The 21639-nt window shown below is 43.2% G+C and overlaps 1 protein-coding gene across 1 annotated transcript in view; it reads right to left on the reverse strand.

Annotated features, from left to right (window-relative positions):
- lrba (LPS-responsive vesicle trafficking, beach and anchor containing) overlaps window positions 1-21639 on the reverse strand; it is a 622382-nt gene that overhangs the window by 305079 nt on the left and 295664 nt on the right. Inside the window, 3 exon segments of the mRNA XM_084317903.1 lie at window positions 15125-15186; window positions 20116-20249; window positions 20604-20691. Coding sequence (XP_084174029.1) covers window positions 15125-15186; window positions 20116-20249; window positions 20604-20691 — 284 coding nt within the window.

Below are 21639 nucleotides of genomic sequence, written 5' to 3' on the forward strand. Positions count from 1 at the left end.
CCAGTGACGAGACACAGGCCTCCCCTTCAAACATCAGCCTCACCACAACATACGGCAAAGAAAGAAACGTTCAAACATGGGGGGGGGGGAGAAAAAGTCTAGATTCCCCCCCCCCCCCCCCACCCCAAAAAAGAAAAAGTAAATAAGTCACTTGTGCTCCTCTGTGCCATCAGTCATAATCACAAGTATTTGTTTGTTTTTATGAAGAGAGCTGGGGAATTGAACTTTAGACGAGACAAAGAGGGCATGAAGTAAGCCCTGTAAGCGCCCGGGCATCGCACCGTGGAGAGGCGGGATGAAAAGGCACATGTATACAACCAGAGCCACTACTGTATTGCTTTGATCAAGAGTGAAATTCAATTACATGCTGACATACAGTACGAGTGAAATCGCAGAAGAAGAAAGCAAGGCAGAGGGAGAGAAAAGCATTGTTTTATGTTTTCAGCATGTTATCCATATTCTATAAATCCGAGACGATAAGATCGGTCCCGTCTGCGCGCTCCCCGTGGTTAGAGAAATGTGCCGGTCTCACCATTTACGTTATGATGGGGAAGTGGTGACATATTTTGACGTTTTGCATTAAATGTTTATATGTTGGTGATAAACAGAGAGACAGAAGTAGGGGAAGTGGTTTATTGTCATTTGTAACCTGAATGTTTATGAACAGAAATCAACCCTCCTCCCTCTATAGATTTTTTTTTATGTCTTATCAGATAAGTGGAAAATAATTCTAGAGTTTACGATCAAATATTACGTTATCAATCAATCGCAGTTCCGACTCTCGCTATTGGCCGATTGATAAAGCCGCTTGACGAGGTAATTTCCTTTCTCAAACAACCTGAGAGTGTAGTTCTAATCTAACCTGCCCCTATCACTCTACAGTCCCCTGCCTGTTTCTCAGATGCTATCTGGCTTTTAAAAAAACATACACACGGAAGACACTCGCGCCGCTGTTTGGAACGATCAAATTCACACCTAAAGGAATATTTCCTCCCGTCTAAATATTTATAATGCGAGGGTCATGTGGCCCTCATGTAGTGACTTCTCCTTCGCAGCTGCGCAAACACGATGCAATAAAGAGCCCCTGAAACAAGCGAATAAACAAGAGAGCCGCCAGGGAGCTCTGGGAGGCGCAGGGCAGGAAAGTTATAGAGTGGTAGAGAAGTCCATCCAGCAGCAACCAAGAAGGCTCTGAAATATAAACTGAACCTTTTAAATCCCTTTTCAAAGTGTTTGAATAATAATTGATCATAATTAAAGTGGATATCTGCAAATGTAAGCATTATTTACAACCAAATAACACAATAAGATAGCAATAGGAATTGCAGTAGGGACTGCTATTTTGTCATCATTTCATCAGCATTGTTCGACAAAGTGCCCCTTTTAAAAAGGGACATGGTACTTGTAGTAATATATAAAAATGTTGCCCCAGTCTTAATGTAGTTGGTTGTCTAATAAAGACTGTGGTATTTAGTTTATTAGATATTTAATTGTGGCACTTTTTTTAGCATAGTTTTGAATTCCTTCAAAGCCATATTCATTGTAATATTTATAGGGCTGCTGTCTTGGTTGATCAATCTGTCCATTGGGTCAGAGTCGACCAAGTCTTTGTTAGTCAGTTAGTAGGACTAGGTTTATATACTTTTTTCATGCTGAATGATATGATCAGAACATCTCTGGTAAGCACTACATTTTGTTGATGAAAACCACTAATCGATTAGTCGAGAATATCCCTTAATATGTATATATATATAAGTACATAAAACAACAACATACCAAGTAGAAAAACAAATTTACCCTGTAATGTCTCTAAATTACATACGTATACAAAGGTAAACCAACCATTTAAACGGTTTCATCAAAGCCGTCCAAAGCTAGAACAGGACTGACAGCTGGACCGATTCCACACTGGAGCTTTGGACAGTGATCTCTAGTTTAGGACTGAAAAGGGCACTTCATCATTGCACGTTACTGGAGCTCTGCCATTCTCCCATTAAGAATAATATAACCTTTACAGCCACGGACCCACCGTGGATACAGACCTACTTAGCCAAACATCCAACTGCATTATCCAAACAAAAGATAACAGTGTGCGTACACACCAATATTATCCTTCTCCAAATGGTGAAAATAACCTTTAAATCGCATGCTATTCTGAAAGGGCTTAAACCGTAACATAAATGTCCAGGCCGTAGCCAGGAGCGGAGCCCGGAGCCCCATTATGTCAGCAGGAGTGCGAGGGGAGAGAGACAGAGGAGTACATTCCAGCGCCTTTTGAACTTGGGACCTGCCAGGTAAGAAAACATTACATTAACAGTGCCCGTCAGGAGGAGAGAGCTCTGTCGGGGAAATTCATTTATTTGAAACATGATTACGCTGTGTGTATAAATAACCCCAGCAACTCATGCCGATCGAGGGGGGGGGGGGGGTGCTCCGTGGGTCTCAAGCCACTTGAAGCCGATTTGCAAAAAATAAATAAAAAAAAGGACGGTTGGGAGCCAAATTAAAAGTCACAAACATGTTTTTTTTTTTTTTTGGGAGCCTCCCACCCGATTCTCCCCTCTCAGCTAGACTTCACTTCCTGTCAGGAAGAGTTCCCCCGCCTCCCTCTCTCCTTCGGGCTGCATAGCTGGCATCGGCAGGGAGCCTGCAGAATTAAGTACCAGTTGGTGTTTCTCTGTTTTCCATGAGTCTCACAGGAGAGAACCTTTTCAAAGAATGTACAGCATGATACTATCCCTCTGAGTGGACTGGAGACGAGGACCAGTGGGCAGAAGGAGTGGGGGTGGGTTGAGAGCGTTGTCAGAACCAGAGCAGTCGCTAGACTTTTGGGGGCCCTAGCAATTTATTTTTTATTTTTGGGGCCCTTCCCTTACCCTACCAGATCTCTGCACCAGAGGAGTACAGCCGACATGATGACTGATATTTCTAGTGGCCCTCTGATTGGCTGACTGACCAATTAAATAACAAAGACTTGATTAACACATTGTGCACCATAAACGGCGTAAGTCGTTATTGCCCGCCATGCGTTGAACGCCAACAACGGCGTAAATCGTTTTTGGGATCAATATTTCATTTTTTCGCCATGGCATTCATAATTCATCCAGCCTCCCTCCGGACTGCAGCGGCACCCTGTCTGACATTGCAACCCCTCAATACCGCCGTCTGGTGGATGGTCGGTCGAGTTACACTCACGTCAAACCAGTCGGTGCATCGAGGAAATCCCTCCGGCAGTCATATCTTGTTACGGGACTCCAGACAAACACTCGAGTGCATTTGGATTGCTTTAAAAACGCAATAATCGATATGATTTCGGCGTTTATCACGCCATACAAACCGGAAATGGATCTAGGAGATCGGCGTCAAATAATTGGGATCTTTTTCCTCCAGTCTCATCGGCAAACGGTAAGAGGACACTAACGTTATTTTCAGCCCGATTGTCCATTTCCTTGTTTGCGATCAGTCTGATCAATATATCAACCCATACTAAATAAAGCCGTTACTGACTATCAAGGAATTATAAACGACCCCCCCCCCCCCCCATTTCCTTCACGCATGATGAAGCATAATGTATACTGATCATATTTTTTTTTAATATAGCGTGTATAGGAAAGACACGCCAATCGATAATCTATCATATGCGTCAGGGCCTATAACTAGCGTTTTTGGAATTACAGCAGAAAAGCTTAAAACATACTTATATTCTCGAAGGTATTAACACAACAATGTATGAATGAAAAAATATAACGTTCTCACATCCGGAACGATAGATAATCGATGTTGAATGGGCCATAGTAATGTCGATATAGCAATACAATTTTAAAAGTTATAGCCCTGCAAAGAAGGTAAACATCTCCATAGGGTTACAGTGCTGGCAGACTGGGTACAATGATGGGCACAATGCCCGGCGCCCAATGTGTTAAAGCCCAACCTCCAGGTTAAACCCTACTGATCAATTATGGGTAGTTTACATCATTGGTATATAATTTCATTATTTATTTTTTTCCATTTGACACCGGAAATGCCACTCTGAAAGAGTTAAAAAGGTCCATGCACGAATAACATGCACGCGCGAATCAAAAAAGCTTATCAAACGCCGACGTCACAACAGGACAACAGGTGCATATTAATGAGCCAAATCTAAAAGCTTATCAGACGCTAGCACCTAGCACGGCCGTGACGTCACTTCAGGAAACGTATGCCTTATGTCCGTCCGGGTCATAGTACTAGATCAATGGTGGCTCACTCGGTGCATCACAGTTAGCCTATATCTCCGCCGTCCCTGCTACACGCAGTCGGGACCACTACACTCACTGACGTTAGCCTATAGCCCGCCGTCCCTGCGGGTGGTTGTCTCCTCTTTGTGTGCCCCCGTCCCCGCGGAGGAGCTTGTGGACTCGACAACAGCGGCGGCCGCAGGGCGCCGGAGCCCGCAGCGCTAGTTAGCTCATAGCTATCGTGTAACACTAGCCTTTACGGGCTCGAGCACCCTACGGCTGCCGCCGCCGTCGCGTCCATGGGCCCCCCGGCAGGGCACCCGTGGGGACGGGTCGGCCGTTCATGCCGGCCAGCGAGCCGGATGTCGGGATATGTTGTTAGCACAATAGCTACCAAGCTAAGCTATGTTATCTACTAACGTTATAAACACAATATGTGTACAACGACACAATGATTTACATTATTACAAATATGGTAACGTGGTTGTGGCTTTTACAAATAGTGGTTAGCTTTAGAGGTGGATGGATGGCTATAATCACGGAGCAATAGTGAGGTGAAACAGATACATTTCCATTCGGCTAGTAGTAGCAAGCATATATCTATGGTAGCAAGGCTCTCTGCCTGCCACTAGCTGTGTGACTCTCAGCGCCCCCTGGTGAGCCCCCTGTTGTCCTGCACCTGTTGTGACGATCATTTCGATTACACACGCACGTTATGAACCATTGATTAAAATATGCACGTGCGTGGTGATTGTGTTGGGCAGACAAAATGTTTGATAAAAACGCTAAAACTGGGTCAATTTCAATACTTTTTTTCCCCTTCTTCATGAAAGCCACTGTTGGCCTAGTCCACATTGTTTATTGAACAAAAATACAATGTGGAGGTTGACCTTTAACATTAAAATTATGTTATGTTAAGCATATTGATTTGTTATAATGTTTACACTGCTTTTTACTACCTGTAACTCCCCTCCCCCATGCTGCCTGAATTTCCCCAAGGGGATCAATAAAGGAATATCTTATCTTATCTTAAATCATTTCACTACTAATTCAGCAGTCATACTGACATTTCTTTGAATCTATCTTTCAAATAAAATTGTGATTGGTTGGGGGTCTATTAGGGAAGACGAGGTCCCAAGCACAGTGCCTGATCTGGCCAGCAGGCAGGACGGCCCTGGCCGGTACAGATGGAGAGCCGCGTGGCATCGGTGTAAAGGGGGGAGGTACGCTGGTAGGGGAGCGCAGGGCGAGTGGGAACAAGGGAGGAGGGAAGGAAAATAACACTTTGATTTTGGAATGATCTTGAACCTTGCGTGTGTGTTTAGCCACACTGCAGGGTGCCGGTCCGGCTGGGGGGGGGGGTAAGTATTTCTGTCCCCTCTGGTTTCATTCGCATTCCTGGACACTTCTCTCACCTCCTGCCCCCTCCCCCGCTCACTGTGGTTCCGACTACATGTTGCCTTTGCTCTCCGTCTGTCAGCTACGGCAGCAATGGGGGAAATGACTCCTTTGACAGATACAGTATAAATACCTGCTTAGCAGAGTCATTGGAGAGTGCAATATCACTCTCTGTTGGCAATTTTAACACTGACAATGTGAAAGTTAAGTAACTACACATACAACTGAATAGTAACAAAAAATGTCACCATCAAAGCTGCACTATATTTGGAGGGAAATTGGAACTTGCCACACATTTTCAGAACAGAATAAACAAAGTGTCCTCAGAGGGAGAAGTGGTTCCTGGAGCACCGTGAGGCTAGAAACCAATCTAGAAAGGTACCGTTTCACTGTGTGCAGGGCATACAATTTAGTTTACGATACATTTTTACAACACACAGAAGTATCCTTCTGGCTTAGGTTGGTTCAAACTGCCTCAAAATTACGTTTTAAAACATTTATTTATATGAATAATAAGTAGGGATGTCCGATATTATCGGCCGATATCGGCATTAAAATGTGATTTTTATTGTCAAAAGTATGCATAATGTTGTGTTAATTCCACAACAAGAGATATGTAATGTTAATTACCTGAAATTATTCAGTTTTTTGGGGGGGGGAAACCCTGCATATATCGGTATCGGTTGATATCGGTGGATATCGGTATCGGAGATTAAGAGTTGGACAATATCGGTATCGGTAAAAAAGCCAATATCGAGCATCCCTAATAATAAGGTATTACTATTCCAATGTTCTTGGACAGTTACGTCTACATCTAAGCATAGACAACTGTCTCCCTAGGCTGGAAATCAGAGCATCAAGACTTGAATTTGTGATCATCAACTGACACTTTTTGGTGTTGGTCCACTAGCGGTCCAGTGAATGGTGTCGATCCAGTGAATTAGTTTTGTGGGCTTATAGAAATTTAGTTTGAGCTATTACATCCAAATGAATTGGATTTAAATGTAGGGATTACAGCTAGTTGGAGTTGTTCCACTATTCACAGCCTATGGAGCAGCTCCAGGATTTGTCTCTTGATGACATCATCACTAGAGTCTCTCTGGTGTTCAGCTTAACACTTTGAGTGCCAGCCACGAGAAATCTTGTTAGTTCATGCCATGCGTTGAGTGCCAAGGACGAGAAATCTAGTTATTTAATCGTTATTTCTTTTATTAGCGATTTCCATTCATTTTTCATCAATCTAGCCTCACGTTACCATTGGGACCGTCTCTGAGCTCGAACAGGGAAAATACCGCCCCCTATCGTCTCTCGGATGGTAATGCACGCATTGGATTGGACTCAATGAAAATGGATGAGAAAAGAAAAATCCGGAATCCACATTTTACATCTCAGGCATGTAACCCGAGCCGATCGGATTCATTGTGGTCCCTCAGAACAGCGTGGATTTTCTGTTTCGAGTACCCAGCGTTGGATCCATCTCTGCTTCCTGTGGGCGCGGCTCCGTTACCGGGCTCTTAGCAGACTTCTTAGCTTAACATAACAGACCGACAGTACGTTTGGGGGAACTAATGGGATAACTGGGGTTGCAACAAAATTGCAACTAGGGCTAAAAACCCAATGAATTAAAATAATAATAATAATAAATAATTATCCTTCTTAGCAGACTTCTTAGCTTAACATCCCAGGGAACTAATGGGATAACTGGGGATGTTGTTTGCTCCCGACAAGAGTCTCAAAGTCTGGGGTGATGGTAGACAAAGCAACTCTGAGGTCATGCTCAATGTCCAATCTGTTCAACTGCTTTGTCTTCAGCTGGACCAGAGCTGAGAAGCCACTTTCACAAAGATAGGTAGTGCAAACATTTTTTATGATCCACGTCGTCGATTATGTCGACTAATCGTTGCAGCCCTAATGTGAGGTAAGGAATCTATTTGACCAGTCTTGGGGTAATGTTTTTTTCACATTATATCTCAACGTGTCCCCTATATGTGTGTGTGTGTGTGTGCTGACCAGTGATGCCACAGATTACTTGTAAAAGTAATCTGATTACTGATTACTGATTACTCCTTTAAAAAGTAATCTAAGTTACTTTACTGATTACTTGATTATCAGAGTAACTTAGTTACTTTGAAAGTAACTAGGTTACGAAGTCGTCGTCGTTCCCCCAACAGTTTTTTTTTAAACGCTTTATTGAAAGTGCATAAATTGTTTTTAACTTGTTTCTCTGCACATAACGTAAATTGTTAAACTAGTGCTTCAGCTTCTGTACCATCAAGTATAGTAAAGCAACAGTCTATGATGCTCACAGCATTAGAGCAGCCAGCCAGTGGTTTTACAAAACCAGTGTATCACATCTAACAAATGCAGGCTGAACTATTCAATTATATCAACTGTAACTATTAAATTGTTTTTATAAATGTCTCTCTATAAACATATAATCAGTCTCTCTTTAACATGTAAATTAACTGTAAATCTGGCAAATAAGAGCTTTTGCTCTGCCACCATCAACCCTCCTGTACCTAGTCGAAGCGTCGGCTAGTGTTGTGATTCCAGATGCTTTCAATGCAATTGGATGTGCTGTTTTTAGCGGTAGACAGTATTTTGTTTCCTCCGCCGTGAAGTAGTGACTGAGGCTACGTTTAGACGAGCGTTTTGGGGTGGAATTCTGAACAGAAACCGCAAAAGTCATCTTGCGGTTTCACTTTTAATTTTGCCAAGCGTTTTGGGGTGGAATTCTCCGACGACGGAGCCCTGCTGTCACACGATTGGCGCATATGTCACATGACGTGCTGTGAAGACCCGCCCTACTCTGCCTCTGATTCGCAGACTGTGGATGGGGAATGTGATTGGACCAAAGCAGAGTCACTCAAAGACAGAGGGACCAGTCACGCCGCGGGACACATTCTTGTATTTAACCCTTTCACTGCCACACCACGTCACTCCCAAAAGAAAAACAGCTCAAAATGTATTTTTGACTGTCGAAAACGAAATAAAATACTGCATTCCGCCTGCATTATGAATTTATAATGAGATAGTAACGAAATAGTAATGCACAGCCACTTGGACAAGTAACTGCAATCAGATTACTGGCTTTTAAAGATTAACGCGTTAGATTACTATTTTCGGGGGAAAGTAATCAGATTACAATAACGCGTTACTTAGTAACGCGTTACTGGCATCACTGGTGCTGACCAGGAAATAGATAGATTTTTCAGCCCGCTTCTCTAGCGTGCATAAGTACACATATACTATCGATAATCTAGCGTTTATTTGAAAACAATTCATAAATAGGCAGAAAAATTACAACGCGTTTTGTGTATTCCACTAAAGGGCGTTTATCACAAAATCTATTTTTTTCTGGACATTTCCAAAAACGAGCGTTTTTCAAAATGGTATAAAACGGGAATGTACCGATGAAAAAACAATCCGTTTCGTACATGTTGACTGCAAGGAAGTCATTGATAAGCGACGGGCGTAATAGACACATAGCCATAATATAGAATATAGAAATGGCTCCACGAAAATCATGAAATATCGGAAAATCTGTCTCAAACAGCTGGCATTCAAGCGATAAATCGTGCGCCCCCTGCTGGCACTCAAAGTGTTAAAGAGAGACTTGTTCATTCACTAATTGAAACTGTACAGTATCATAGAAATAACATCAGCGAATTATGTTTTAGGCAAAATCTTCCCTGTTATGTGTAGGATTGGTTACTATTACAGACTGTTTTGGGCTCGTTTCTGCGGCCATTAAGCTCCCTTTCGGCTCTCAGGTCAGGGTATTGATCCTGTGGGGCACGGTGCTTGCGGTGACCACGTACTCCCAGCCTCTCTAGCTGTAACCCGGAGGTCACAAGGTCATGGGTCAGGAGGAGCCAAGTGCTCGGGGGAAGTCAATGTCTTCTCTGCCCATTGACTGGGAGAGAGGTGCCCATCTGTTAAACAGGTTAACTTCTGGCTGGACGGGCTCTGTGACTGACTGGGAAGACACGATAACACACAGCCATTGGATTAAAGGCTTATCATATCATTGATGTTATTGAATGGCTATTAAAGGGGATTATCTGGCATCAATGGCCTGGGATCAGCCCAACACACAGTACCTCTTCGCTATAGGTGAAAGGTTTTACGTCCAATAATTCAGTCTAGTCGATATGATATAGTATATATATATATATATATATACACACATACTGTACAGTATATATATTACTAAGTGCTAAAGCCTTAGTGCTAAAATTACACTAAAAGTAAGTTTCAACATACAACCCCACAGAAATGGGACCTAGGGTTTGTGTCTGGACCACTGTGCCACCCTCCAAATTTAACATTTTAAAGTTCAACTTTGTATGCAAAGTTTTTTTTATTGAGCAAAATATTTATAAATACAACAGGGGTCTTTTTATAGCATTTTAGAAAAATTATTGTGGTTCTGAATGAAATTATTCAGAACTGCATTTCCATCAGACGAGACACTTTGAAACATGTAACCTTACTGTATATCCATCAGACAAGATGCTTTGGAACATTTAACTGTATTCCCATCAGACAAGACGCCTTGGAACATTTAACTGCATGTCCATCAGACTGAATTCCCATCAGACTAGATGCGTTGGAACCTTTAACTGAATTCCCATCAGACTAGATGCTTTGGAACCTTTAACTGTATGTCCATCAGACTAGATGCTTTGGAACCGTTAACTGTATGTCCATCAGACTAGATGCTTTGGAACCTTTAACTGTATGGGTATCAAACTAGGTGCTTTGGAACATTTAACTGTATGTCCATCATACTAGATGCTTTGGAACATTTAACTGTATGTCCATCAGACTAGATGCTTTGGAACCTTTAACTGTATGTCCATCAGACTAGATGCTTTGGAACATTTAACTGTATGTCCATCAGACTAGATGCTTTGGAACCTTTAACTGTATGTCCATCAGACTAGATGCTTTGGAACCTTTAACTGTATGTCCATCAGACTAGATGCTTTGGAACATTTAACTGTATGTCCATCAGACTAGATGCTTTGGAACCTTTAACTGTATGTCCATCAGACTAGATGCTTTGGAACCTTTAACTGTATGGGTATCAAACTAGGTGCTTTGGAACATTTAACTGCATTTCCATGAGAATAGATGCTTTGGAACATTTAACTGTATGTCCATCAGACTGATGCTTTGGAACATTTAACTGTATGTCCATCAAACTAGATGTGTTGGAACATTTAACTGTATTCCCATCAGGCGTCACACTTGGACACTTAACTGTATGTCCATCGGACTAGATGCTTTGGAACCTTTAACTGTATTCCCATCAGACAAAACACTTTGGAACATTTAACTATTTCCATCAGACTAGACGCTTTGGAACATTTAACTGTATTCCCATCAGATGAGACACTTTGGAACATTTAACTGCCACCAATTAAATGTTTCAAAGCATCAATGCAGTCACTTAAAAGTTTTTTGCAATCTAATGTATGTATTTGATTCAGTCGATTAATCATGATACCCCTAAAATGGAACAACACCTTTGATGGGACAGTGCTGTGTAAAGCCCTCCAATGTCTCTTTCTCTTTCTCTCTCTCCATGTTACAGGATACGTTAGTGATAAATGGCAAAAGGATAGATGGGCTGACAGAAGGCCTGGACAATAATGGCTGATCTACAGGACACAAATGCAGCTACTGGCCAGATTTATGGGATGGCGGAGGGGTGGGGGGGGGGTGGACTCCACCGATCGCAGGACTGTCCGGTATCCAACAAAATTATTTCTCAACAATCCGACCAGAGGAGGGAGGGAGAGGGAGAGACAGAGACAGAGACAGAGACAGAGATGCTCTTTCACTGGTCCAAACACATTTAATGTTTTGGGATGAAAGAAACTGCAAGATGTGTGGGTGTGTGTATGTCTTGGAAAGAAACATGCTGGCCGTAAATATGACAAGGAAAAAGAAAGAGAGAGAGAGGGAGGGAGCGGGGAGTCAGGACAGGAAGAGAAAGAGAGAAGACAGAGATGTGAGAGAGGGAGAAGAGAGACAAGAGAAACAGATTAATAGAGACGGAGACACAGAGAGACAGAGACACAGAGAGACAGAGACAGAGAGAGCAAAAGAGAGTGAGCAAGAGCGAGAGCGAGAGCGAGAGAGAGAGAGAGAGAGAGAGAGACTGTCAGGTTGAATTAGGGGCACATGCAGGATGGGGTGGGAGTGATCCTCTCTCTCCTTGCGAGGCCTCAGTGAACGGATGTTTGTCCGGCAGATGCCTCTCCCATGATATTCATGTAATATGCAAGGCCTGCTTTTGAAAGAAGAGGCCATCACATGCAATTACCTGGGATGGAGAAGACGTCTCCATACTTAGCTCAGAGACATGGCTGAGACCATTAAATCAACACTAAGAACATGGCAAGTGTGTTCCAGTCGCCCCGAGGAATGAATCACGTCTCCCCTCCCCTCCGGGGGCCCGGCCATGATGCTCTTTTCATAATACAAAAAGAAATACAAGCCCTAATAGGCCCAAAAATAATATTAGTCTTGCCTGGGACAAGTGTATGATTTGAAGTCCGTATTCAGCATCCCTGCAGTGTAATCTGTTAAATAATTCTAAGTCTGATGATGCTGTATGTGCAGGGTTACGAAGGTTATTTTCAAAATGTATTCCGATACAGGTTATGGATTACCTGCAAAAAATTGTAATGATCAACATAATCCTAATTGGATTACACAAACACATGTAACCCGATTGTCATCAATTGTTGGATTAGCTACACAAACTTCCTTTCTCATTACCATCAATTACTTTTGGACAATCTGACCTTCACATCCCATAGAATATGAAGCTAAACGGAATTTATTCCAATTAGATTTTGTTCTAAAGTGACTGCAATCTAATCTCATGTCATTATCATCCTCTACCATGCTGTACCGTCATTTGGAATGACGTTTGACATATATCAGTGGAAGCCCCGTCTCATTATAAAAACATAATTGTGGCGTCCCCCACCACCATAGAATACATATCCACCACAAAGAAATCCCCCAAAACCCATAAAATAACACATTGAAAGTGTAAATCGCATTGTATGTGTCCATTTCTTTCTGTGAATCGACTCCCTGGCCTGCTGCCACCGCTATACGCATTCCCCCAGACCCACTGTCCTGTGTACTGTATTAAACAGCACTCTGTTACAGCCATCATTAATCCTCACTTTGTATATGCAGCGGTCCCTATGAGGATCAATAGAGGCCTGGTCCGGCGCCAGGCCGCACGCCACCCCAACAGTTAATGTCTGTGATCAAAATGGTTCTTTAATTGGGAGAAGTGTGGTGAGTAACTAAGGTGGTTATCAAATGGTGGTTTACCATCCCCTCCTCAATGCCGGCCCGATGTGGCCCATCCATGCATCTTTCATGGGGAGGCCCTGATTAAAAACTCCTCCTACGGGGGCCCCTCTGAGCCTCCTGACCCTTGAACCCGGACCCACTCCATCGTCAGAGCATGGGGGAAATTAATTAAAATCGTTCTCTGAGATGGTATCACATCGCATTGGCCCGACGGAGAGAGAAGGCGGGGGGGTGGGGGGGGGTTTGAATCAATCAAAATCATCTCCATCTCCTCCCTCTGATGGGTGGGAAGGAGGTACAAGATGGCTGCCAAGACACTTCCTGTGTTGAGAGGGTTGGAGTATTTCCTGTGCCGGAGGGTCCTACAACTTGACTGAATAACGTCATCAATCACTGGCTCTCACTCTCACTGGCCCACGCACGCACCCGCACGCGCGCACACACACTCATAATTATACCCACAAACACAGTCTGGCTGTAATTTAGCTCAGAGGTAAGACTTTCCTCGATTTCCCCATTTTTCCCTTGTGAAAGGTAGAGCACCCACCCTCCTCCTCCTCCATCCCCCCCCCCCTCTCTACAACAATAAAATTACATTTGCATCAGCTGTGAGAGATTTTGGTTGGATGATTTATTGAAGCAATCAACATTACATTGGCCAATCTCTCCATTCTTCCTCCCTGAAAGAGGAGGAGAGGGAAGGAGAGAATAGGAGGGGAGGAGGGTGCTTCAGAGGAAAGGGAGAATAACTAGGAGGCTAGGGACGAAAGGAGGGGCGGGCCCTGAGCGGTGTGTTGCGGCGCGGTGCGGCGGGGCAATCACCCAGATTCTGTCTTTGATTAGATTAGCATTAAACAACAGCTTGACAGATATGACAAATAGGTGCATTAGAGCCCGTCATTCTCTCTCTTCCCCCTCCCTCCATTCCTCCCTCTCTTTCTCCCCCCTTCCCTCCATTCCTCCCTCTCTTTCTCCCCCCTTCCCTCCATTCATCTCTCTCTCTCTCTCTCTCTCTCTCTCTCTCTCCCTCTCTCCCTCTCTCCCTCTCCCTCTCCCTCTCCCTCTCCCTCTCCCTCTCCCTCTCCCTCTCCCTCTCCCTCCCTCCCTCTCATGCTTCCCACTGGCCCAAATCTATGAGTGGCCGTGGCGCTGACATCCAGCGGGATGTGTAATCTCACTCTATTACCGTTTTGGAGAGGAAGTGAAGTGAATAATGGGAAGTAAATATGGGAGTGGTAGGGGTGAGGGTGAGGGAGAGGGGGAGGGGGGGAGAGAGCAGATGAAAAAGCTCAGTTTGAAAATAAAAACTGATAAAGCCGGGTAGTGTGGCCGGTGAGAGAGGAGTCATTAATCAGATGTGGTTTTTTTGTATCCGGAGATCTTTTCATTTTTTTCACAAGACGCTTTAAATAGTAAAAGGCACACAACCAAACAAGGCAGGAGGAAGGAGTTATTATCACTTGTCCTCGTCTGTGAGTGTGTATGCTTGCTTGTGTGTGTGAGAGAAAACAAGTGTGTTTCTCATACTGAATAAAAACGCTATTAATACATTATTCATAGGCAATGTGGTTTTTAAATACTTCAAAGTCTCTCTTTTGTAAAATAATCTGTGTGTAAGCAAGACTACATGTTATCTCTTCCTCTCTCCCTCTCTCCGTCTCTCTCAGCAGTGTACTCTATTGACACGATCCCTGACCATTGATCTGTCCACTGGCCGTCTTATGATCCCCAATGCATTAGTATTCATGAATCCTCCATCAGCTAAAATAAACTTGGCAACAAAACACCCATAGGACAACGGAGAAAGAGAGAGGAGAGAGGGATAATCAATGCAGAGCAGCATCAAATCGACATTATCCCTCCTCATCAGTTTGGCCCCCGGCTCGAGGGGGGCCGGCGCTCGGAGGGGTGGGTCAGAGGTGACACGGACAGGTCGGTCACCCTTGACCCCGCACAACGATATCTGTGGACGGAGGTGCCTTTCTCGCTCAGCTCGGGGGACGGGGTGAGAGTCTGGAGGGGAGGGTGTGGAGAGGTAGATAAGACTCTCCCTCTCTGCTCCCGGGGCGCGATTTACTACATTCAAGGTGAGGCAATAACTCAAGAGAGGAGAGGAGAGGAGAGGAGGAGGGAGAGAGAGATGAAGATGCCAGACTTGCCTGGGAACACAGCAGCATGACCAACTCCACCACAGAGCTGCTGGACTTCATACACACCAGACCTGGAGGGAGAGACAGAGACAGAGAGATAGAGATAGAGATAGAGATAGAGACAGAGACAGAGACAGAGACAGAGACAGAGATAGAGACAGAGACAGAGACAGAGACAGAGAGAGGCAGAGAGGGAGAGAGAGAGAGAGAGAGAGAGACCAACACAAACGAAGAAAGACAGAGACACAGGGAGAGCGAGAGGTTAATGAGTTAAGTTAAGTTCCCTCTAGGTATTTTCCACTATGGTGGAGTTTCTTCTACTTGCAGCATTTTTAATCTCCAAACCAACCTGCGGTTTGTACTGTTTAACCAGTAGGTCTCAGCAGGTCAGAGGTTTTTAATTCTATACACCATTGACTGCAGGAGCAAACACACAGACCGACATCTCATCACGTCTGCAGACCACAGTGTACTCGTCTGCCTTTTAAGAAGGACTGAGAAAACCAAAAGCCTGTTATAGATCATTTTAATGAACTTAAAGGGGAACACCGGCCAAATGAAGAATTCCAACATGTTATTTCCACGCTCTAGGCAAGTTCAATCAATATTTGTGAACATGAGCTTCTCTCTCCCAAAGCCAGTAGTAATAAACTAATACTCTAACTTGTGATGTCATCAGGTATAAAAGTCAGGAGCTGCTCCATTGACAATGAATGGTAGACTGATTTTGTTCTATTTATAAAAAAAATTCTGCTCATGTAGGTGTTTTATTCTATAGTTTTGTTCTCAGTTCTGAATCAGAAAAATTTATCTGTATAGTCAGAACGTTCCCCTGGGTGTTCTCCATCACCTTTACCATCCCTCCCTGTTCATTGTCTATGGAGCAGCTTCAGACTTTATACCTGATGACATCACAAATCTCACTTTTAGCACTGGATTGAATTCGATTAGGGTGAGAATTGGTCATGTTCACTAAAATATTTGGCTTGTCTCAACACATTGAGTGCCACGCCCCTTCCGGGAAGTGACCTGGCCTTGCCGTCCATTAACCCCATGTAAACGTAGTTGTAGTTTGTAGAGCTAAACCTATATTTTATAGTATAGCTATGGGTCTAATAACGCCGTCGAGTCTCAGTGAGTTGCTTCCAGTCAACGTGCAAAAAACGTATAATTTTTTCATCCGTACATTTCAGTTTTATACCGATTTGAATATAAATATAGTTTGGTTGCTTCCGAGTAATTCCAGGGAAAAGATGGGAAAACAGCGTTTTTGTGTAATTCAATAAACGCGTTGTAATTTTTCGCCTGATTATCGGATCTTCCTGAAATCAACGCTAGATCATCATTATTATCCTTCCTCGTGCAAGCATGCAATGTGGTTTAGAGCGGCTGCAACCCAACGGCAGACAGCCCACACACATAAAACACAGATAGCTTCAATCGCGGTAGAAAGCGTTCATATATAGTGTCCTTACCTGGTATCTGATGTAATGCAAAAAAAAGAATCCAATTATCTGATCGCCATTCCAGTTATCCACAGCGATCCTGTCTCCGACGTTGTTGGGCATTGCACTTCAACGGGCGGGCGGGGTCAGTAGTCCAAACCATCCCTACAAGCGCGTGTTTTGGACCCGCCCCCACGCCGCAGCTCGGTAGAGAAAATAAACTAACCAGTTTCTAACGGGGTGCAATAATGGCCGAAGGCGTTAGAGGGCGGTATAAGACCGTCTGCCAGCTCAGACACACTCAGAACAGTATGCACAAGGTGCGCCGCTGAATTATGAATGGCAATAGTGATTAAAAGAAATACCGTGAGAAAAACGTAGATCTACGTTTCCTGGATACTCAGCGATTGAGCGACAGAAACATAGATCTACGTTTTCGGCAACCAAATGGTTAAGACCATAGGAATAACAAATTAATTCTGAATATGGGCGTGGTTCGCCTTTAAAGGAACACGCCAACATTATGGGAAATGCTCTTACTGTCTTCTCCAGAGTCAGTCAGCCAAGACGATAGATACCAGTTTCCTCTCTGTGTGTTCAGGAGAAAGCTATCCAGCTGCAAGATAGCCTAGCTTAGCACAAATGAATGGAAGCGGATATGGACCACTTGCCTTGCCATTGGCCAAGCTAGGCTAGTGGTCCATATCTGCTTCTATTTATTCTATTTGTGCTAAGTTAGGCTAGCTTGCAGCCGGATAGCTTTCTACTGAACACAGAGGAAATTGGTATCCAACTTCTTGTCTGACTCTGGAGAAGACGGTACGTGCATTTCCAATAATGTTGGCGTGTTCCTTTAAGTAAAACAAAAGGAACTGTTGGTTGATTTGAGGAAACCAAAGGTCAACACATTGAGGTCGTGGATGAATATAAATAAGGCTTGTGATTGACAGCAACCTGCGTTGGACAAACAAATTGAACAGATGTACAAGAAAAGGCAGCAGCATTTTTCTCTTTTTAAAAGGAAGCAGATATTTTTTTACGTGGACAATTCACACACTGTTGTATTAGGCCTTCATGGAAAGCGTTTTCAACTACTGTTTCATCTGTTGGTTTGGTAATACAAGCATAGTCAACGTGAACAGAATGGGAAAGACTGCCACACTGGAATACTGTACATGGTGAGGAATGCTAAATGGAGCTATAAAAAGGGACAGTTCAGAACTTTTAGAAGTATATTCTATCAATCTTCTATCAATTAACCAAGCACCCTCATAGAATGTTCAAACTGGTTTTCACACCTGTTGTGTTGTTGCTGAGAAATTGGCATACCCAAATACGATTGGATATGCCAATGCCTGATGTCACTGAATGGCTGCTAAATCTAGCGTATACCTCACTGACTACAGCACTAGCATTGCTAACAAGACACTGGTTTGTTACAACTGTTTCAACCTCCTACAGTATGAGACGGCTTGGGTAATGGTTACTGCTCTATAGAATCAGATTCTAAAAAGTCTTCCCTTAAATAAGCGTGGACCGCATCTTGTCAAATGATTTTTCTACGTGCTCTTTTGTTCTGAGAAAGGCATATATGCCCTCTCTCTCTCACACACAGTCCGACAGAGGGATATTAGCTAACCCCGTGCCATCTGCGAGGAGACCAGATAGTATTGATGGGGCCTAATGAGACAACATGATGTTACAGTAAACTAATACATATTTGGGCCTTGTATTACAAGCCTGAGATGTGGCCAGCATATGTCCCATTGATCCCTAATGGTGAGCCTGGGCTCTCAGAGGGCAGGGTGGAGGGAGGGGAGTGGTCAGGGTCAGCTACACACACACACAGAGAGGGGAAGAGAGGAGCACTCTGGCCTTATGACATATAGACACAGACGCGCGCACACACACACACACACACACACAGAAACACACAGAAACACACCTCCGCCTTCTCCTCAACCCCCCCCCCCCCCCCCACCATCCCAAGCTATCAATCAACTTTCCATTTTGTTTGATGGCAGCAGACATCCCAAACACTCCTATTAGTGGCCTGGCCTCTGACCCAGCCTGCTAGAAACCTCAACACACTATATCCCATTAACCATGGCCTGGCTGGTTTATTGCATTTAAATAGAGGGCGTCGCGTATAAAATATACTTTTCTTATCGTGTGTGTGTGGTGTGTGTGTGTGTGTGTGTGTATGTGTGTGTGTGTGTGTGTGTGTGTGTGCGTGTGCGTGCACATGTGTGGAATGAGGGAAGAGTGAAATATGGGATTAAGATATGGAATTAGTAGTCACACTGTCAAAGCCACTCGCTAAGCAGTGGGGGATTAGCTGGAGCAGCCTGTACTTAGTACAAAAGACCTGGTTCAATATCAAGACATGCTTACTCCCTAAACTGGTGAGGAAAGCATATTAAAAGTGGTTATTGCATTAAAAGTCGTATAATAGAATTACGATCTGTGCTTTACTTTTGTGATTTGACGTGTTTTCCAGGACCATGTGCCAAGGAATGACTTGATATAAATATTGACCAAAGACAGCATTGAAATGGGAAGAGACAGTGATGTTAGCGTGATGTTTTGTACAAATCATTGTAGTTGGGAAGTGGGATAATTATATATATAACAAATATATAATTTAGTGGCTAGAGGTTTTATTTACTTAATAAAGTGTAGAATGGGTCAGTGAAATTGTAAAATTTTCCAGCGGTAGAGAATTATGCAGAAAACACATTACACAAAATGAATTAGCAGACTTGCAGAAGTTACCATAATGTTCTTATAACAAAGTTATTTAATCTTTTAATAAGGTTTATATTGTAGGTATGTGTGTATACAGACAGTATGTTTATATACGGTTGTGTAGGCCAAATGGTTTGTGAGTGAAGTTCTTTATGGTCTAGCATGGGTTTTACCTGACCTTAGTGTATTGCTTATTTTTCATATATTACTTTTATATTGCTTTAGTTTTTCTTGATTTTACTTGTGGGCAGGTAAAAAGACTTGATTGGGCATGCACGCGCACACATACTGTACATAGACATGTTTACTTATTATGTTTATTTACTGGTGCTTATTTTATAATGTTTTTTTTCAGTTGGTTGTTTCATTATTGTTTGCATTGTTTATTAGGTGCGATACCTTCATAAACCTCTAGGGCTTTTTTTTTTTTATCTCTCCTGCACATTAGTTTAATTTGTTGCTTTGATATTTTTATTTAGTTTCATTGTGCAAATAAATAAACAATATATCCTTGTACATTAAAACACAACAAAACAGTTGTTTTTACATTATTGTTTTTACATACATTAAGTGGTATGCAATAGTGTACTCACTAGTGTGTACTCACTAGTGTGTATATCTGGTGTGTGGAGGTAGTGTGTACTCACTAGTGTGTATATCTGGTGTGTGGAGGTAGTGTGTACTCACTCGTGTGTATATCTGGTGTGTGGAGGTAGTGTGTACTCACTCGTGTGTATATCTGGTGTGTGGAGGTAGTGTGTACTCACTCGTGTGTATATCTGGTGTGTGGAGGTAGTGTGTACTCACTCGTGCCCTCGATGAGGAGCTCTTGACCGTGGCTGCCCAGCAGGGTCCTAGAGAGGAAGGGAGCAAAGTCTACGAATATCTCTCTCAGCAGGGGGGCTGCCTTCTCCAGGGCGTTCTCCAGACGCTCGGAGATACTGAGTGACACACAAACACACCACAAAGAAGATCAGTGACAGCATACGAGAGCAGAAAATATTTATATTGAAATTATTTATTAAATACTATTATTTCCTTGTTGCCTGTTCAAAAAGGAAATAGTATTTAATACATATTTTCAAAATAAATCTTTTCTAATATACTTTCTATATATATATATATATATATATATATATATATATATATATATATATGGAATACATTTTTTATGGAATAATAAAAAATGGAGAAACAAAAAAGCTGTGCAGAGGAATAGCCGATTGTGCAAACTTATGTGTGACTTTGAGTGAATGTGTGCGTGTGCTTCTCTGTGTGTGTGTTAGATGGATCACCTCATGCTAGGGGCAGTGTTCTGGGTCATGGGGGACAGAGAGGGGACAGATGGTAGGTTGGTGCTGGCTGGAGCCTGTCCTGCTGCTGCTATAGAGGAGAGAAGCACAGAGACTAGTGTTAGTCTGGATATAGAGCCCCAGGAGCACTATGACACATATATACACACACACACACACACACACACACACACACACACACACACACACACACACACAAGTAGGACAGGAACAGGACGCTACACACAAACAAATAATATGTACACAAAAATACACACACCCACATGGGAATGCAAAGACACACAGGTACATTGCACATTAAACAGCAGCATAATATACAGTACATTTTACATTTACATTTAGTCATTTAGCTGACGCTTTTATCCAAAGCGACTTACAAGTTCTGTGCGACAAGACAGCAAGAAGGGTATAACTCTATCAGCTGAGTAACAATGTTCATCAAAGTGTTGCGTGTTACAGTGTAGGTTCGTTTATTAGGACAAGTGCATGACATTAAGGTTAGTCGGGGTTAGATTTTTTTTTTTTTTTTTTTTTTTTTTTAATCATTTCAGATAATGGTTGAAGAAGTGAGTCTTTAGTCGACGGCGAAAGATTGGACGGGATTCGGCTGTCCTAACTGGGATGGGTAGTTCATTCCACCATTGTGGGGCAAGGACTGAGAATAGGCGGCTTCTCTTTGATGACCCTCCGGGAGCTTGGATAGGAGTAGATCTGAGGCGGCCAGAAGATGCAGAGCGTAGGGGTCTTGAGGGTGTGTAGTTAGAGACCATTGACCGGAGGTAGGCGGGAGCGGTTCCCTTTGCCGCACGGTATGCTAGGTCGAGGGCCTTGAAGCGGATACGTGTATACGTAGACGCATACACACACACACACACCGGCTATTACAAGTAGGACAGGAACAGGACGCTACACACACACACAAACAAATAATATGTACACAAAAATACACACACCCACATGGGAATGCACATTAAACAGCAGCACATATATATAGTAGACAAATACACACACACACACT

The sequence above is a fragment of the Notolepis coatsorum genome, assembly GCF_963971535.1.
Source record: "Notolepis coatsorum genome assembly, chromosome: 7".
NCBI classification, from domain to species: Eukaryota; Metazoa; Chordata; class Actinopteri; order Aulopiformes; family Paralepididae; genus Notolepis; species Notolepis coatsorum.